At 45.1% G+C, this 20491-nt stretch overlaps 1 protein-coding gene across 49 annotated transcripts in view; it reads left to right on the top strand.

Moving 5' to 3' along the window:
* Positions 1 to 11767: 11767 nt before the first annotated feature.
* TCF7L2 (transcription factor 7 like 2) overlaps positions 11768 to 20491 on the top strand; it is a 347621-nt gene continuing 338897 nt past the window's right edge. For 19 of the 49 annotated variants that reach the window (XR_012322073.1, XR_012322072.1, XM_073684684.1 and 16 more), the window contains exons 1-3: positions 11769 to 12643; positions 14409 to 14475; positions 14607 to 14740. Coding sequence is in view for 46 of the 49 variants with exons in the window: in XM_073684684.1 (XP_073540785.1) it covers positions 12455 to 12643; positions 14409 to 14475; positions 14607 to 14740 (390 nt within the window). In the remaining 3 variants the exon portion in view is untranslated. Of the gene's footprint in view, positions 12644 to 14408; positions 14476 to 14606; positions 14741 to 20491 lie in introns of all 49 variants that reach the window. The other 30 variants (XR_012322074.1, XM_073684721.1, XM_073684720.1 and 27 more) reach the window with 4 other exon arrangements.

The raw sequence follows: 20491 nt of genomic DNA, 5'->3' as shown, positions 1-20491 counted from the left end.
GTATCCCTGTGTATGTGAGTGTGTCCTTGTGTATGTGAGTGTGTCTCTCTGTATGTGAGTGTGTCCTTGTGTATGTGAGTGTGTCCTTGTGTATGTGAGTGTGTCTCTGTGTATGTGAGTGTGTCCCTGTATATGTGAGTGTGTCCTTGTGTATGTGAGTGTCTCCCTGTATATGTGAGTGTATCCCTGTGTATGTGAGTGTGTCCCTGTATATGTGAGTGTATCCCTGTGTATGTGAGTGTGTCCTTGTGTATGTGAGTGTGTCTCTGTGTATGTGAGTGTGTCCTTGTGTATGTGAGTGTGTCTCTGTGTATGTGAGTGTGTCCCTGTATATGTGAGTGTGTCCCTGTGTATGTGAGTGTGTCCCTGTATATGTGAGTGTGTCCCTGAATATGTGAGTGTGTCCTTGTGTATGTGAGTGTGTCCCTGTATATGTGAGTGTATCCCTGTGTATGTGAGTGTGTCCTTGTGTATGTGAGTGTGTCTCTGTGTATGTGAGTGTGTCCCTGTATATGTGAGTGTGTCCTTGTGTATGTGAGTGTGTCCCTGTATATGTGAGTGTATCCCTGTGTATGTGAGTGTGTCCTTGTGTATGTGAGTGTGTCTCTGTGTATGTGAGTGTGTCCTTGTGTATGTGAGTGTGTCTCTGTGTATGTGAGTGTGTCCCTGTATATGTGAGTGTGTCCCTGTATATGTGAGTGTGTCCCTGTGTATGTGAGTGTGTCCCTGTATATGTGAGTGTGTCCCTGTGTATGTGAGTGTGTCTCTGTGTATGTGAGTGTGTCCCTGTATATGTGAGTGTGTCCCTGTGTATGTGAGTGCGTCCCTGTGTATGTGAGTGTGTCCCTGTGTATGTGAGTGTGTCCCTGTATATGTGAGTGTGCCCCTGTGTATGTGAGTGTGTCCCTGTATATGTGAGCGTGTCCCTGTGTATGAGTGTGTCCCTGTATATGTGAGTGTGCCCCTGTGTATGTGAGTGTGTCCCTGTATATGTGAGCGTGTCCCTGTGTATGTGAGGGTGTCCCTGTATATGTGAGTGTGTCCTTGTGTATGTGAGTGTGTCCCTGTATGTGTGAGTGTGTCCCTGTGTATGTGAGTGTGTCCTTGTGTATGTGAGTGTGTCCCTGTGTATGTGAGTGTGTCCCTGTGTATGTGAGTGTGTCCTTGTGTATGTGAGTGTGTCCCTGTGTATGTGAGTGTGTCCTTGTGTATGTGATTGTGTCCTTGTGTATGTGAGTGTGTCCCTGTATATGTGAGTGTGTCTCTGTGTATGTGAGTGTGTCCCTGTGTATGTGAGTGTGTCTCTGTGTATGTGAGTGTGCCCCTGTGTATGAGTGTGTCCCTGTATATGTGAGCGTGTCCCTGTGTATGTGAGTGTGTCCCTGTGTATGTGAGTGTGTCCCTGTGTATGTGAGTGTGTCCCTGTGTATGTGAGTGTGTCTCTGTGTATGTGAGTGTGCCCCTGTGTATGTGATTGTGTCCTTGTGTATGTGAGTGTGTCCCTGTATATGTGAGTGTGTCTCTGTGTATGTGAGTGTGTCCCTGTGTATGTGAGTGTGTCTCTGTGTATGTGAGTGTGTCCCTGTGTATGTGAGTGTGTCTCTGTGTATGTGAGTGTGCCCCTGTGTATGTGAGTGTGTCCCTGTATATGTGAGCGTGTCCCTGTGTATGTGAGTGTGTCCCTGTATATGTGAGTGTGCCCCTGTGTTTGTGAGTGTGTCCCTGTATATATGAGCGTGTCCTTGTGTATGTGAGGGTGTCCCTGTATATGTGAGTGTGTCCTTGTGTATGTGAGTGTGTCCCTGTATATGTGAGTGTGTCCCTGTGTATGTGAGTGTGTCCTTGTGTATGTGAGTGTGTCCCTGTATATGTGAGTGTGTCCCTGTATATGTGAGTGTGTCCCTGTATATGTGAGTGTGTCCCTGTGTATATGAGCGTGTCCCTGTGTATGTGAGGGTGTCCCTGTATATGTGAGTGTGTCCTTGTGTATGTGAGTGTGTCCCTGTGTATGTGAGGGTGTCCCTGTATATGTGAGTGTGTCCTTGTGTATGTGAGTGTGTCCCTGTATATGTGAGTGTGTCTCTGTGTATGTGAGTGTGTCCTTGTGTATGTGAGTGTGTCTCTGTGTATGTGAGTGTGTCCCTGTATATGTGAGTGTGTCCCTGTGTGAGTGTGTCCCTGTGTATGTGAGTGTGTCCCTGTATATGTGAGTGTGTCCCTGTGTATGTGAGTGTGTCCTTGTGTATGTGAGTGTGTCTCTGCGTATGTGAGTGTGTCCCTGTATATGTGAGTGTGTCCCTGTGTATGTGAATGTGTCCGTGTATATGTGAGAGTGTCCCTGTATATGTGAATGTGTCCGTGTATATGTGAGTGTGTCCCTGTATATGTGAGTGTGTCCCTGTATATGTGAATGTGTCTGTGTATATGTGAGTGTGTCCCTGTATATGTGAGTGTGTCCCTGTATATGTGAGTGTGTCCCTGTGTATATGAGCGTGTCCCTGTGTATGTGAGGGTGTCCCTGTATATGTGAGTGTGTCCTTGTGTATGTGAGTGTGTCCCTGTGTATGTGAGGGTGTCCCTGTATATGTGAGTGTGTCCTTGTGTATGTGAGTGTGTCCCTGTATATGTGAGTGTTTCTCTGTGTATGTGAGTGTGTCCTTGTGTATGTGAGTGTGTCTCTGTGTATGTAAGTGTGTCCCTGTATATGTGAGTGTGTCCCTGTGTGAGTGTGTCCCTGTGTATGTGAGTGTGTCCCTGTATATGTGAGTGTGTCCTTGTGTATGTGAGTGTGTCCCTGTGTATGTGAGTGTGTCCCTGTGTATGTGTGTCCCTGTGTATGTGTGTCCCTGTGTATGTGTGTCCGTGTATATGTGAGTGTGTCCCTGTGTATGTGTGTCCCTGTATATGTGAGTGTGTCCCTGTGTATGTGAGTGTGTCCTTGTGTGTCTCTGTGTATGTGAGTGTGTCCTTGTGTATGTGAGTGTGTCTCTGTGTATGTGAGTGTGTCCCTGTATATGTGAGTGTGTCCCTGTGTGAGTGTGCCCCTGTGTATGTGAGCGTGTCCCTGTATATGTGAGTGTGTCCCTGTGTATGTGAGTATGTCCCTGTGTTTGTGTGCCCCTGTGTATGTGAGTGTGTCCCTGTATAAGTGAGTGTGTCCCTGTATATGTGAGTGTGTCCCTGTGTATGTGAGTGTGTCCCTGTATATGTGAGTGTGTCCCTGTATATGTGAGTGTGTCCCTGTGTATGTGAGTGTGTCCCTGTATATGTGAGTGTGTCCCTGTATATGTGAGTGTGTCCCTGTGTATGTGAGCGTGTCTCTGTGTATGTGAGTGTGTCCCTGTGTATGTGAGTGTGTCCCTGTGTATGTGAGTGTATCCCTGTGTATGTGTGTCCCTGTGTATGTGAGTGTGTCCCTGTGTATGTGAGTGTGTCCCTGTATATGTGAGTGTGTCCCTGTGTATGTGTGTCCCTGTATATGTGAGTGTGTCCCTGTGTATGCGAGTGTGTCCCTGTATATGTGAGTGTGTCCCTGTGTATGTGAGTGTGTCCCTGTATATGTGAGGGTGTCTCTGTGTATGTGTGTGTCCCTGTATATGTGAGTGTGTCCGTGTATATGTGAGGGTGTCTCTGTGTATGTGTGTGTCCCTGTATATGTGAGTGTGTCCCTGTGTGAGTGTGTCCCTGTGTATGTGAGTTTGTCCCTGTGCATGAGTGTGCCCGTGTATGTGAGTGTGTCCCTGTATATGTGTGTCCCTGTGTATGTGAGTGTGTCCCTGTATATGTGAGTGTGTCCCTGTATATGTGAGTGTGTCCCTGTATATGTGAGTGTGTCCCTGTGTATGTGAGTGTGTCCCTGTATATGTGAGTGTGTCCCTGTATATGTGAGTGTGTCCCTGTGTATGTGAGCGTGTCTCTGTGTATGTGAGTGTGTCCCTGTGTATGTGTGTCCCTGTATATGTGAGTGTGTCCCTGTGTATGTGTGTCCCTGTGTATGTGAGTGTGTCCCTGTGTATGTGAGTGTGTCCCTGTATATGTGAGTGTGCCCGTGTATGTGAGTGTGCCCCTGTGTATGTGAGTGTGTCCCTGTATATGTGAGTGTGCCCGTGTATGTGAGTGTGTCCCTGTATATGTGAGTGTGTCCCTGTGTATGTGAATGTGTCCGTGTATATGTGAGTGTGTCCCTGTGTATGTGAATGTGTCCCTGTGTATGTGAATGTGTCCGTGTATATGTGAGGGTGTCTCTGTGTATGTGAATGTGTCCCTGTGTATGTGAGTGTGTCCCTGTGTATGTGAATGTGTCCGTGTATATGTGAGGGTGTCTCTGTGTATGTGAATGTGTCCTTGTGTATGTGAGTGTGTCCCTGTATATGTGAATGTGTCCCTGTGTATGTGAGTGTGTCCCTGTGTATGTGAATGTGTCCCTGTGTATGTGAGTGTGTCCCTGTGTATGTGAATGTGTCCTTGTGTATGTGAGTGTGTCCCTGTGTATGTGAGTGTGTCCCTGTGTATGTGAATGTGTCCTTGTGTATGTGAATGTGTCCTTGTGTATGTGAGTGTGTCCCTGTGTATGTGAGTGTGTCCCTGTGTATGTGAGTGTGTCCCTGTGTATGTGAATGTGTCCCTGTGTATGTGAATGTGTCCCTGTGTATGTGAGTGTGTCCTTGTGTATGTGAATGTGTCCTTGTGTATGTGAGTGTGTCCCTGTGTATGTGAATGTGTCCCTGTGTATGTGAATGTGTCCCTGTGTATGTGAGTGTGTCCCTGTGTATGTGAGTGTGTCCTTGTGTATGTGAGTGTGTCCCTGTATATGTGAGTGTGTCCCTGTGTATGTGAATGTGTCCGTGTATATGTGAGTGTGTCCCTGTGTATGTGAATGTGTCCCTGTGTATGTGAATGTGTCCGTGTATATGTGAGGGTGTCTCTGTGTATGTGAATGTGTCCTTGTGTATGTGAGTGTGTCCCTGTATATGTGAATGTGTCCCTGTGTATGTGAGTGTGTCCCTGTGTATGTGAATGTGTCCCTGTGTATGTGAGTGTGTCCCTGTGTATGTGAATGTGTCCTTGTGTATGTGAATGTGTCCCTGTGTATGTGAGTGTGTCCCTGTGTATGTGAATGTGTCCTTGTGTATGTGAATGTGTCCTTGTGTATGTGAGTGTGTCCCTGTGTATGTGAATGTGTCCCTGTGTATGTGAGTGTGTCCCTGTGTATGTGAGTGTGTCCTTGTGTATGTGAGTGTGTCCCTGTGTATGTGAATGTGTCCCTGTGTATGTGAGTGTGTCCCTGTGTATGTGAGTGTGTCCCTGTGTATGTGAATGTGTCCTTGTGTATGTGAGTGTGTCCCTGTGTATGTGAATGTGTCCCTGTGTATGTGAGTGTGTCCCTGTGTATGTGAGTGTGTCCTTGTGTATGTGAGTGTGTCCCTGTGTATGTGAGTGTGTCCCTGTGTATGTGAATGTGTCCTTGTGTATGTGAGTGTGTCCCTGTGTATGTGAATGTGTCCCTGTGTATGTGAGTGTGTCCCTGTGTATGTGAATGTGTCCTTGTGTATGTGAGTGTGTCCCTGTATATGTGAATGTGTCCCTGTGTATGTGAGTGTGTCCCTGTGTATGTGTGTCCCTGTGTATGTGTGTCCCTGTGTATGTGTGTCCGTGTATATGTGAGTGTGTCCCTGTGTATGTGTGTCCCTGTATATGTGAATGTGCCCCTGTATATGTGAGTGTGCCCCTGTGTATGTGAGCGTGTCCCTGTATATGTGAGTGTGTCCCTGTGTATGTGAGTGTGCCCCTGTGTATGTGAGTGTGTCCCTGTGTTTGTGTGCCCCTGTGTATGTGAGTGTGTCCCTGTATATGTGAGTGTGTCCCTGTGTATGTGAGTGTGTCCCTGTATATGTGAGCGTGTCCCTGTGTATGTGAGCGTGTCTCTGTGTATGTGAGTGTGTCCCTGTGTATGTGTGTCCCTGTATATGTGAGTGTGTCCCTGTGTATGTGTGTCCCTGTGTATGTGAGTGTGTCCCTGTATATGTGAGCGTGTCCCTGTGTATGTGAGCGTGTCTCTGTGTATGTGAGTGTGTCCCTGTGTATGTGTGTCCCTGTATATGTGAGTGTGTCCCTGTGTATGTGTGTCCCTGTGCATGTGAGTGTGTCCCTGTATATGTGAGTGTGTCCCTGTGTATGTGAGTGTGTCTCTGTGTATGTGTGTACCTGTATATGTGAGTGTGTCCCTGTGTATGTGAGCGTGTCTCTGTGTATGTGTGTCCCTGTATATGTGTGTCCCTGTGTATGTGTGTCCCTGTGTATGTGAGTGTGTCCCTGTGTATGTGAGTGTGTACCTGTATATGTGAGTGTGTCCCTGTGTATGTGAGTGTGTACCTGTATATGTGAGTGTGTCCCTGTGTATGTGAGTGTGTCCCGGTGTATGTGAGTGTGTCCCTGTGTATGTGAGCGTGTCTCTGTGTATGTGTGTCCCTGTATATGTGAGTGTGTCCCTGTGTATGTGAGTGTGTACCTGTATATGTGAGTGTGTCCCTGTGTATGTGAGTGTGTCCCTGTGTATGTGAGCGTGTCCCTGTGTATGTGAGTGTGTCCCTGTGTATGTGTGTCCCTGTGTATGTGTGTCCCTGTATATGTGAGTGTGTCCCTGTGTATGTGAGTGTGTTCCTGTGTATGTGTGTCCCGGTATATGTGTGTCCCTGTATATGTGAGCGTGTCCCTGTATATGTGAGTGTGTCCCTGTGTATTTGTGTGTGTCCCTGTATATGTGAGTGTGTCCCTGTATATGTGAGTGTGTCCTTGTGTATGTGTCTATGTGTGTGTCCCTGTGTATGTGAGCGTGTCCCTGTGTATGAGTGCGTGTCTCTGTGTATGTGTGTCCCTGTATATGTGTGTCCCGGTGTATGTGTGTCCCTGTGTATGTGAGTGTGTCCCTGTGTGTGTCCCTGTGTATGTATGTCCCTATATATGTGAGTGTGTCCCTGTATATGTGAGTGTGTCCCTGTGTATGTGAGTGTGTCCCTGTGTATGTGAGCGTGTCCCTGTGTATGTGAGTGTGTACCTGTATATGTGTGTCCCTGTGTATGTGTGTCCCTGTGTATGTGTGTCCCTGTATATGTGAATGTGTCCTTGTGTATGTGAGTGTGTACCTGTATATGTGTGTCCCTGTGTGAGTGTGTCCCTGTGTATGTGAGTGTATCCCTGTATATGTGAGTGTGCCCCTGTGTATGTGAGTGTGTCCTTTTATATGTCTGTCCCTGTGTATGTGAGCGTGTCCCTGTGTATGTGTGCGTATCTCTGTGTATGTGTGTCCCTGTATATGTGTGTCCCTGTGTTGTGAGTGTGTCCTTGTGTATGTGAGTGTGTCTCTGTGTATGTGAGTGTGTCCCTGTGTATGTGTGTCCCGGTATATGTGTGTCCCTGTATATGTGAGCGTGTCCCTGTATATGTGAGTGTGTCCCTGTGTATTTGTGTGAGTCCCTGTATATGTGAGTGTGTCCCTGTATATGTGAGTGTGTCCTTGTGTATGTGAGTGTGTCCCTGTGTATGTGAGTGTGTCCTTGTGCATGTGAGTGTGTCCCTGTGTATGTGTGTCCCTGTGTATGTGAGTGTGTCCCTGTGTATGTGTGTCCCTGTGTATGTGTCCCTGTGTATGTGAGTGTGCCCCTGTGTATGTTAGTGAGTCCCTTGTATGTGTGTCCCTGTATATGTGAGTGTGTCCTTGTATATGTGTGTCCCTGTGTATGTGAGTGTGTCCCTGTGTATGTGAGTGTGTCCCTGTGTATGTGAGTGTATCCCTGTGTATGTGAGTGTATCCCTGTATATGTGAGTGTGTCCCTGTGTATGTGTGTCCCTGTATATGTGAGTGTGTCCCTGTGTATGTGAGTGCGTCCCTGTATATGTGAGTGTGTCCCTGTGTACGTGAGTGTGTCCTTGTGTATGTGAGTATGTCTCTGTGTATGTGAGTGTGTCCCTGTGTATGTGAGTGTGTCCCTGTATATGTGAGTGTATCCCTGTGTACGTGAGTATGTCCTTGTGTATGTGAGTGTGTCTCTGTGTATGTGAGTGTGTCCCTGAGTATGTGTGTCCCGGTATATGTGAGTGTGTCCCTGCATATGTGTGTGTCCCTGTGTATGTGTGTCCCTGTATATGTGAGTGTGTCCTTGCGTATGTGAGTGTGTCCCTGTGTATGTGTGTCCCTGTGTATGTGTGTCTCTGAGAATGTGAGTGTGTCCCTGTGTATGTGTGTCCCTGTGTATGTGAGTGTATCCCTTTATATGAGAGTGTGTACCTGTGTATGTGAGTGTGTCCCTGTATATGTGAGTGTGCCCCTGTGTATGTGAGTGTGTCCTTGTATATGTGAGTGTGTCTCTGTGTATGTGTGTCCCTGTATATGTAAGTGTGCCCCTGTGTATGTGAGTGTGTCTCTGTATATATGAGTGTGTCCCTGTGTATGTGAGCGTGTCTCTGTGTATGTGAGTGTGTCCCTGTGTATGTGAGTGTATCCCTGTATATGTGAGTGTGCCCCTGTGTATGTGAGTGTGTCCTTTTATATGTCTGCCCCTGTGTATGTGAGTGTGTCCCTGTGTATGTGAGCGTGTCCCTGTGTATGTGTGCGTATCTCTGTGTATGTGTGTCCCTGTATATGTGTGTCCCTGTATATGTGAGTGTGTCCCTGTATATGTGTGTCCCTGTGTATGTGTGCGTGTCTCTGTGTGAGTGTGTCCCTTTGTATGTGAGTGTGTCCCTGTGTATGTGAGTGTGCCCCTGTGTATGTGAGTGTGTCCCTGTGTATGTGAGTGTCTCCCTGTGTATGTGAGTGTGTCCCTGTATATGTGTGTGTCCCTGTGTATGTGAGTGTGTCCCTGTGTATGTGAGTGTGTCCTTTTATATGTCTGCCCCTGTGTATGTGAGTGTGTCCCTGTGTATGTGAGCGTGTCCCTGTGTATGTGTGCGTATCTCTGTGTATGTGTGTCCCTGTATATGTGTGTCCCTGTGTATGTGTGCGTGTCTCTGTGTGAGTGTGTCCCTTTGTATGTGAGTGTGTCCCTGTGTATGTGAGTGTGCCCCTGTGTATGTGAGTGTGTGTGTGTGTCCCTGTGTATGTGAGTGTCTCCCTGTGTATGTGAGTGTGTCCCTGTATATGTGTGTGTCCCTGTGTATGTGAGTGTGTCCTTGTGTATGTGATTGTGCCCGTGTATATGAGTGTGTGTGTGTCCCTGTGTATGTGAGTGTGCCCCTGTATATGTGAGTGTGTCCCTGTGTATGTGTGTCCCTGTGTATGTGAGTGTGCCCCTGAATATGTGAGTGTGTCCCTGAATATGTGAGTGTGTCCCTGTGTATATGAGTGTGTCCCTGTGTATATGTGTGTCCCTGTGTATGTGTCCCTGTATATGTGTGTACCTGTGTATGTGTGTCCCTGAATATATGTGTGTCCCTGTATATGTGAGTGTGTACCTGTGTATGTGAGTGTGCCCCTGTGTATGTGAGTGTCTCCCTGCGTATGTGAGTGTGTCCCTGTGTATGTGAGTGTCCCTGTGTATGTCAGTGTGTCCCTGTATATGTGTGTCCCTGTGTATGTGAGTGTGTCCTTGTGTATGTGAGTGTGTCTCTGTGTATGTGAGTCCCTGTGTATGTGAGTGTGTCCCTGTGTATGTGAGTGTGTCCTTGTGTATGTGAGTGTGTTTCTGTGTATGTGAGTGTGTCCCTGTGTATGTGAGTGTGTCTCTGTGTATGTGAGTGTGTCCCTGTGTATGTGAGTGTGCCCCTGTGTATGTGAGTGTGTCCCTGTGTATGTGAGTGTGTTTCTGTGTATGTGAGTGTGTCCCTGTATATGTGAGTGTGTCCCTGTATATGTAAGTGTGCCCCTGTGTATGTGAGTGTATCCCTGTATAAGTGAGTGTGTCCCTGTGTATGTGAGTGTGTCCCTGTGTATGTGAGTGTGTCCCTGTGTATGTGTGTCCCTGTATATGTAAGTGTGCCCCTGTGTATGTGAGTGTGTCTCTGTATATGTGAGTGTGTCTCTGTGTATGTGAGTGTGTCCCTGTATATGTGAGTGTCCCTGTGTATGTGAGTGTGTCCCTGTGTATGTGTGTCCCTGTATATGTGAGTGTGTCCCTGTATATGTGTGTCCCTGTGTATGTGAGTGTGTCCTTGTGTATGTGAGTGTGTCCCTGTGTATGTGAGTGTATCCCTGTATATGTGAGTGTGCCCCTGTGTATGTGAGTGTGTCCTTGTGTATGTGAGTGTGTCCCTGTGTATGTGAGTGTATCCCTGTATATGTGAGTGTGCCCCTGTATATGTGAGTGAGTCTCTGTGTGAGTGTGCCCCTGTGTATATGAGTGTGTCCTTGTGTATGTGAGTGTGTCCCTGTATATGTGAGTGTGTCCCTGTATATGTAAGTGTGCCCCTGTGTATGTGAGTGTATCCCTGTATAAGTGAGTGTGTCCCTGTGTATGTGAGTGTGTCCCTGTGTATGTGAGTGTGTCCCTGTGTATGTGAGTGTGTCTCTGTATATGTGAGTGTGTCTCTGTGTATGTGAGTGTGTCCCTGTATATGTGAGTGTCCCTGTGTATGTGAGTGTGTCCCTGTGTATGTGTGTCCCTGTATATGTGAGTGTGTCCCTGTATATGTGTGTCCCTGTGTATGTGAGTGTGTCCTTGTGTATGTGAGTGTGTCCCTGTGTATGTGAGTGTGCCCCTGTATATGTGAGTGAGTCTCTGTGTGAGTGTGCCCCTGTGTATATGAGTGTGTGTGTGTCCCTGTGTATGCGTGTCCCTGTATATGTGTGTCCCTGTGTATGTGAGTGTGTCCTTGTGTATGTGAGTGTGTCCCTGTATATGTGAGTGTGTCCCTGTATATGTGAGTGTGTCCCTGTGTACGTGTGTCTCTGTGTATGTGAGTGTGTCCCTGTGATGTGAGTCCCCGTGTCCCTGTGTCAGTCCCTGAGGTGTGTGTCCCCCTGTATGTCAGTCCCTGTGTGTGTGAGTCCCTAGGTCCCTGTGTCAGTCCCCGTCCCGGTGTGAGTCCCTGTGTTCCTGTTTGTGTGAGTCCGCGTTTCAGTCCCTGTGTGAGTCCCCGTGTCCCATTGATGTGAGTCCCTGTGTACCTCTGTGTGTGAGATCTTGTGTTCCTGTGTCAGTCCCTGTGTCCCTGTGTGAGTCCTGGTGTCAGTCTCTGTGTGAGTCCCTCTGTGTGTCAGTCCCCCTGTCCCTGTGTGAGTCCTGGTGTCAGTCTCTGTGTGTCAGTCCCCCTGTCCCTGTGTGAGTCCCTGTGTCCCGGCGCTGCCTGTGGCTGCCCCTTGCTGTCAGTCTTCCTGCTCCCTGCTCCTGCCCACCGCCGCCGCACACTTCCCTGCGCCTCCCTCCTGCCCTCCTCTTCCTCCTCTTCCGACTTCAGCACTTTAGTAAAGTGAATCTTGTCTTCTTCTTTGTGCACTTTGCGTTAGACGCGGCGCCGCTCGCTGCCCCCGTGCCCGGCGCTGCCCCCTCACCCGGCGGTGCCGGTGCTGCACATGGACCCTCAGAGTTCTGCACTTCTCTCACTTGTTGGTGACATTTATGAAGAAAACGTCACCGCCCCCCCCCCCCAGTGATGAAAGTTTTCTGCTCCCCCCCAGAGTGTGACTAATCCCCCCAGTCCCCGTCCTGCGCCCCCCGTCCCGCGCCCCCTCCTGTGCAGTGCAGGGTCCCCTCCTCTCCTGATCTGCCCCCCTCCCCAGCTCCCCCTCTCCCTCCTCCCTCTCTCCTCTCCAGCTGTCAATCACAGCCGCCTTTGAACTGGATTCCTTCCAGTCGTAACTTCCACTGACTCAATCCGGGCGAGCGCTGCTCTATCCCGGGCGCTCCGTGCACCTCGCTGCGGGCTCGGGGGGCTGCCCCGCTGCTTTTGGGGGGATCGGTCCGGACTCTGGTGACTCCTCTTCTGCTTCTTTGCTGATTCTTTTATTTGTGGAGAGTAGGGGGAGGGGGGCACAGGACTCCGGAGCAGCGACTCCCCCACCCCCAGCTCCACAAAGACAGGGACCCTGCACAGGCTCCGCAGCACCCGGGGCCCCCGCCAGCACAGGCTCCGCAGCACCCGGGGCCCCCGCCAGCACAGGCTCCGCAGCACCCGGGGCCCCCGCCAGCACAGGCTCCGCAGCACCCGGGGCCCCCGCCAGCACAGGCTCCGCAGCACCCGGGGCCCCCGCCAGCACAGGCTCCGCAGCACCCGGGGCCCCCGCCAGCACAGGCTCCGCAGCACCCGGGGCCCCCGCCAGCACAGGCTCCGCAGCACCCGGGGCCCCCGCCAGCACAGGCTCCGCAGCACCCGGGGCCCCCGCCTGCCCTCACCCCGGCGGCCGGTGCAGCAGAGTAAGGAAGCAGCAGAAACTTTTTTTGGGCGCAGAGTCCGCGCACCGCTCCGGCGCCTTCTCCTTCTTCTCCTTCTTCTCGGTGTTGCTGCAGTCGGAGCGGTAATCATGCCGCAGCTGAACGGCGGAGGAGGGGACGATCTGGGGGCCAACGACGAGATGATCTCCTTCAAAGACGAAGGGGAACAGGAGGAGAAGATCTCCGACAACTCCTCGGCCGAAAGAGATCTGGCCGATGTCAAGTCATCGCTCGTCAACGAGACCGAGACCCACCAGAACAGCTCGTCCGACTCCGAGGTGAGCGACCTGAGCTGGGGCCGTGGGAGGCAGGGGCCACACATTGGGGGGGCCACGGATACAGAGGTTTTGGGGGGGGTTGTTAGACCTACTTGTAGGAGGGAAAGTATTATTCTGGGGGCACTGTCAGATGAGTTGTCATTTGTTGTAATGGGGGGCTGAGTGCAGAGTAGGGGGGATAGAGGGGAAAACTGGGGGTGAAGATGGGGGGCAGCGGCTCTAAGATGGAAACGACACTTGTCCTTATGTTGTCAGTATGTGGCTCACAGCCTAAACTTTACAGGGGCGACTATTATATAGAGAAATAAAGAAAGACCCCCGGAAACATCAGAGAAAAGTAGTTACATAATAAAGAATAATAATAATAATTCATACACCGGCACAATACTGATCCCGAGTCTGTAAATCTCCCAATTTCTATAGTTTTCCACATACTGATTCTGTATATATAGTGTGTACATGTGCTGTGTGTTGTCTATATATATGAACAAGTGCTGTCTGTATATGTATATATATATATATATATATATATATATATATATATATATATATTAGTGTGTGTGTACCTGTGCTGTTGAGGACATTATAATGATTATTCTCAGACTTTCAATAATAACAACTATATTGTGATACCAGTATAATAATATTATTACTTGTCCTGTTCTGCAGATCAGTCTCAGTTAGCAGGAGCAGTGTGTATATATATATATATATATATATATATATATATATATATGCAACTGTTATCACTTATACTCCCTGCTGTATATATATATTCCACTATATTTCTGTATTTATGACATTATATTACTTGACAGCATATTACCTCAGGTGGATCATATTCTGCCTTATAATTTAACGGAATATAACAGCAAATTATATAACATTACAGTATGTATAAGTATCATGCTCTATAATGTAAAATCTATAACATCACATGTCTGTTGTCTTAATGTATATGACATCTATGATAGCATACTATGAAATATCACCGTATTTATCACAGTGTATCACATCACAGTGTACAACATAAATATTCTGCTACATAATATCACAATATACAGCAACATAGTAATATTACTGGACAGAAATTGTATGATATAATCTTATGTCTCAGAATTATCATATAATATCAGCATATAGAATTATATCATAGCATTTTACAGTATTCATCACACTATAAAATAACAGTCTTGTTCTGTTATCTAATATCTCTACTTATGATACATATTATAGTAGCATATTGTGGATAATATATATATATGTCTATATATATATATATATATATATATATATAGAGTGTAGCATGTGTAGATTCTGCTGAGTATATTCTATAAGTGTGTGTTCTATATACTGTTGCATCTACACCATGTGTTGTGTGTACTATTACTTTGTGTATTATATAATTCTGCACTTTGCACATTTTATATATGTCTGCTTTGTATCTTATATTTAGGCGTGTGTTTTGTATATTCTATGTACATGTCTTCTGAATGGCATATATATATATGTGTGTGTGTTTATGCATCACATACTTTGCTCTTTTTTTGGTGTCTATATAGTGCACATTATACACTTGCTTCCTGTCTATTCTATATGTGTGTTCTGTACATTATGTGTAGCATTACTCTGCGCACAGGTGAGCGTGCTCCAGGCTGATGATGATGATGATGATGATGGTAGTATATGCTGTGTATATAGATGTTTGGCCTCTTGATGATGATGATGATGATGATGATACTTGTGCCTTCTCTTCCCGTCTCAGGCGGAGCGGCGGCCTGCACCCAGACCAGAGACCTTCCGGGACAAGAGCAGGGACAGCCTGGAGGAAGGTGGGTCCTCACAGCAGCGGCGGCAGGACTGGGCCCCTGTGCCGCCTGTTAACCCCTTCACCACCCGGGCTGGGGGGAGGGGGCGCTCTCACTTCTCCGGAGTTACTAAAACTTTCTCCCTCTTGTTGTAGCCGCGAAGAGGCAGGACGGGGGAGGAGGAGGCCTGTTCAAGAGCCCGGCGTACCCCGGGTACCCCTTCATCATGATCCCGGACCTGAGCAGCCCCTACCTGCCCAACGGCTCCCTGTCCCCCACCGCCCGCACGGTAAGTGCCGCCTCCCCCTCCCCCGCGGCGCTTGTTACATTGTATCCAGGGAAGGTTCCATCCTGCACATACAATGTATCAGAGCGGAGCCGCCGGTCTGCGGGACCCTGTATTATCTCTGTATCATCTCTGTAGTACTGGAGGCCCCTCTGTATCATCTCTGTAGTACTGGAGGCCCCTCTGTATCATCTCTGTAGTACTGGAGGCCCCTCTGTATCATCTCTGTAGTACTGGAGACCCCTCTGTATCATCTCTGTAGTACTGGAGGCCCCTCTGTATCATCTCTGTAGTACTGGAGGCCCCTCTGTATCATCTCTGTAGTACAGGAGACCCCTCTGTATCATCTCTGTAGTACTGGAGGCCCCTCTGTATCATCTCTGTAGTACAGGAGACCCCTCTGTATCATCTCTGTAGTACTGGAGGCCCCTCTGTATCATCTCTGTAGTACTGGAGGCCCCTCTGTATCATCTCTGTAGTACAGGAGACCCCTCTGTATCATCTCTGTAGTACTGGAGGCCCCTCTGCTCTCACTGACTCCTAGATATTAGACGTGCTGGAGATTGTGCTCTCAGTGTGATCCTTGTATTCAATGATGAAGCTTATCTATAAAAAGTGAAAAACTTCTATACTAAGTGATGAACCTCCTATTTTTTATTATGACCTTTATATTGTAAGATGAACCTTCTGACCTTTTATTAATTGCACTTATATCTTCTGTTATGGCTTTTATTCTCTCTGTTCACACCCTTATCTTTTCAATAATGAGTCAAATATTCAATGTCAAGACCCTTATATTCTTTCCGATGAACCCTATAGTTATTGATATTAAATGTTATATTTGATATAAAGACCCTGATATTATCTGATATGACCCCTATACTATCTATTATACCCCTTCTATGTTGGCAGAAGTGACTTGTATATTTTTTGATGACACTTGTACACTTTTTATGCCCTTTCCATATACTTTGATGCTCTGTATTTCAGTGTTGTCCGCTATGTTTGCTTTGATGACTCTTTTTCTATGATGCCTCTTAAACTCTGTGATGCCCCATATGATGCCCACCTATAGTCTGTGATGCCCCGTATGATGCCCACCTATAGTCTGTGATGCCCCGTATGATGCCCACCTATAGTCTGTGATGCCCCGTATGATGCCCACCTATAGTCTGTGATGCCCCTTGTCTGCTCTATGATGGTTTCATGTGTTTCTCTTCTCCCTCTTCTGGAGCTGCCATTGCTGTGTTGATTTTTTGTTCTGCTTTCCGCCTCACTGATCGGAGTGACAACTTTTGCTTTCTCTATGTGGCTGCACTTTCAGTTCAGTTAATGACCTATGAAAAAGGGAAAAAAGTGCTAGCTCCAGTGGTTGTAATGCCGATGTGTCATGCACTGATTATGGGGGAATGCTGCCCCACACCCCCGAAAAAGATTCATACTCTGGTTCAAAGTAAATGAGACAACACGTCCGAGGCTGTGTGTGACTGAATGTGTGAGCTGTGAGGGGCTGCCCTGGCCCACGGTCTGCATACAGGGCATATACAGAGTATATACAAGGCATATACAGGGGATGGTGACTATTGTGTCTAACATGTGTATGAGCCTCTCGCCAGCACAGTCTGCTCTTATGTGTATGTGGTGTTAAAGTGAGAAATACATATGTATATATGTGTATCACTATGCTATACCTACATCTTACATCTTCTAATACAGTATATCTAATAAATATCATATATATCTTTTGTTCTATTTATCTACCATCTATCTGCTTGTTAGTTCTGTGTTTCATTTATCTATTTCATGTTTATTTATTCAACTAATTATTTTATATCCATTTATATATCTAATTATTTATTGATTGATCTGTCATATCTATCTATTATCTATCTATTATCTATATATTATCTATCTCATATCTATCTATTATCTATCTATTTATTATCTATCTATTATCTATCTATTTATTATCTATCTATTATCTATTATCTATCTATTTATATATTATCTATCTATCTATTATCTATATATATATTATCCATCTATCTATCTCATATCTAGCATCTATTATCTATCTATTATATATCTATTATCTATCTATCTATTATCTATCTATTTATTATCTATCTATATATTATCTATCTATCTATTATCTATCTATATATTATCTATCTATCTATTATCTATATATCTATTATCCATCTATCTATCTCATATCTATCATCTATTATGTATCATTCTCTCATATTTATTTACATATCTAATTATGGTATCTTCATTGATTTATCTATATATCGATCTGTCAATGTCACATCTACCTACATATCTATCTATGGATAAAACTCATGTTGCGTTAACATTTGTGCTTGTATTTTGCATTGATTCCTCGTTGGTCAGGTATGTAGTGATCCTGAGTAGTGGCCATGTACACACCTGGAGTCCCACTGACCTGCTGCTGCTTTTCTCTTGGGACTTGTTAGGGACCTGTGAGCTTTCTGGACTTCAGATGCTGCACATACAGAACCGCCCTGCTTCTGCTTCTTATGTCCGTACAACCAGGACCTGGGCAGCCGTGGATGGTAGTGGAAGCTGCTCCTGTGCAGCGCCCCGCATGCTGTAGATATATAAATATATATATATATGATCACCCCAATGCCCGTGCAGCGGATGTTCTCGATGTGCAGCCCTTTTCTGCTGTCATTTTAATGTATATATATGTTTATATATTTTTGGATTTTGTCGTTGTAAATTGTCTGTAATTGGGATTTTTAATTCAGATCTTCAGAATAATGTCTTTTGCATGTTGGCGGTATTCATGGTTACATTGTGTAGCTTTCCTCTGCATATATTGAATCTTTGTTGCATTTACAAAGCCTTTAATTCTTCCCAAATCATCATTCTTCCTTCTAAAAAAAATATATAGATTTTTTTTTTCTTGTTGTTTTTTTTTTGGGAAACAAAATGGGAAATTATTGTCTTTTCTCCTGACACCTTCTGTTAATAATGCATGATATAAGAACATTCGAGTCTGATGAAGCCTTGGAGATGGAACTCGCTGTCCGGGAATCACCGCATCCTCTATGGGGGGGTTTGCAGTTTGGGGGATTGTATTGGCTGCAATTGATACATTCCTCTCATGGTTATTGATCAATGCTTCTTCTGAATGTTGGTTATTTGTTACATTGTGTCTCAAGTGAAATGTGTTAACCTAGAGGCCATATCTGGGTGAGGGGGCGAATGTTACTGGACATGGAGCTTGGATCCGGCTCCTACATTTTATTATTTCTTCATTTCTTTTTTTCTAAAAAAAAAAATTTTTGTTAAATTTAAAAAAATAAAAATAGAAGAAGGTTTGTGGTTGACTTGTGGTTGCAGCCTTGTGACAGTTCAGCCCTGAAGGGGTTAAGCCACTTGCGGTTTCGCTCTCAGACCTCCATGGGAAGGGAACAATTTAACCCATTAGCCTCAGGGCTTCTCTTGCTGTAAAGTGTTTCTTAAACACTTCTAAATGTCTGTGACTAACCCCCCTATTTCCTAATGTAACGTGACATTGCTGTAATTACACAGATCATTACATTTTAAATGGGCAGCAATCTTACATTTACCATGAGTAATAGAGCAGGTGCCCCGTGGCCGGCCTGGCACCCAGGGGATAGGGTGGCATCGTCCTAGATCTTAGGGCATAAACAAGAGTTAAAAGAAAAAAAAGAGCATCGATCCCCAAGACGACATCCGACCCCCCCAGGTTTACAGTGCAGAGACCACATTGTGCTGGGCTGACAAACAGGCCCTACATCAGGCGGGGAAACGAATGATAATATTTGGATCATTTATTCTATGTGTCCATTGTTCTCCCTCCGGATTGTGTTCTCTACATCTGAATCAAAAATGCTAAAAAAGTGAAAAACATTGAAATCCTCCAAATATGGTTCTTTCTGTTGTGCTAATAAATATATTGTAGGGAAAGTATCTATTATGTATCCATCTATCTATCTATCTATCATCTATCTATTATCTATCCATCTATCTATTATCTATCCATCTATCTATTTATCATCTATGTATTATCTATTATCTATCTATTATTATCTATGTATCTATCTATCTATTATCTATCTATCTATTATCTATCATCTATCTATTATCTATCCATCTATCTATTTATCATCTATGTATTATCTATTATCTATCTATTATTATCTATGTATCTATCTATCATCTATCTATTATCTATCTATTATCTATCATCTATCTATTATCTATCTATTATTATCTATGTATTATCTATTATCAATCTATTATCTATCTATTATTATCTATGTATCTATCTATTATCTATCTATTATCTATCTATTATTATCTATGTATCTATCTATTATCTATCATCTATCTATCATCTATCTATTTATCATCTATGTATTATCTATCATCTATCTATTATCTATTATTATCAATGTATCTATCTATTATCTATCTATCTATCATCTATCTATTTGCTATCTATTATTATCTATTATCTATCTATGTATCTATCTATTATTATCTATGTATCTATCTGTCTGTCTATTTATCCATCCATCTTACGACAACGCTCTGATACATACATGCACATGTATACACATCCTGACAGGTATACATAACTGCTGTACAGGCCTTGGGGTCCTCGGATAACTTGTGACTGTATAACTTGTATCATGTGCTTCTTATAGCAGATGTATCACATTCATCATATGACTTTACTATAATCAGTCGCCGTGAATTTCTCTCTCTCGGGTGTTACGTCGTCTGTTACTCTGACAGTTTCACTTACATCAAGTCACTGGTCCCTTCTTGTCCCATGTTATTAAAATTCAGGATTTTTTCCTGGAAATGTCAATATTTTTTTGTTTCTTTTATAAATTTGAACATTTTAAAGCAAAACGGAAAAAATAAATCCATTGTGATTTAGGCGAATGAGTCGGGTAACCAATAACTGTTACATTGTTTGCACCAAACTGATCAGAGCCGTCCCAATGACAGATTGACACCCTCAAAATGAAACTTGTATTTAGTTTCAGAATCTGTTATTAGTTGTTGGTCAGTGATGAATTGTGAATGGTAACTCATGGGGAAATTGTCTGCAGTTATATATATATATATATATATATATATATATATATATATTATAATCAGATTTGTGTGGGAGTGTAATCGATCGTGTTATAAAAAATATAGAAAATTTCAAAAACTATTTCTAAGAAATAAATGAAAGTAAGTAAATAGCTTCAGGGGGTCAATAGGGCAGAGACTGGTTGCACTAGGAATGGTTGGTGGGAGGGATCATTAAGTTTTCGAGGGGTAAATGTGCCAAGTCCCCCCCCCCCCCCCCCCTCAGTCTTCAGAAACAAAAGAGCTATGTAGACTGTGAAAATGTTAGATTGCAATTTGTCAGCCGGTTTCAGGATCTGCCTTACCAACAGATTAGGAAAAGCCAACACAAGGAAATGACAGCTGTGAGTCTTTATCTGGAGGCGCAGCGCTCTCCCCATAGCTAAGACTCACAGGGGCTTCTTTCCCCCCAGCTGCCTGTGAGTTATGTGGAAGTTGCATTAATGGTCGTTCAGGATGAGACATCCTGGATTTATCAAACGTCGTCTTGTATGGAAAGATTCAGAGAAAAGACAGAGACAAAACATGAAGGACATGTTCCTGCACCAGAGCCTTCCCTTCTCGTACTATTATGTCATTGCATGTAAAAATTCTGCTAAATCAACT

Source organism: Phyllobates terribilis, unplaced genomic scaffold (genome assembly GCF_046119375.1).
Source record: "Phyllobates terribilis strain yellow unplaced genomic scaffold, ASM4611937v1 Scaffold_5__5_contigs__length_657084704, whole genome shotgun sequence".
In the NCBI taxonomy this organism is placed as follows: domain Eukaryota; kingdom Metazoa; phylum Chordata; class Amphibia; order Anura; family Dendrobatidae; genus Phyllobates; species Phyllobates terribilis.
The sequence above is the reverse complement of the archived record's forward strand: the minus strand, read 5'-3'. Positions and strand labels throughout refer to the sequence as shown.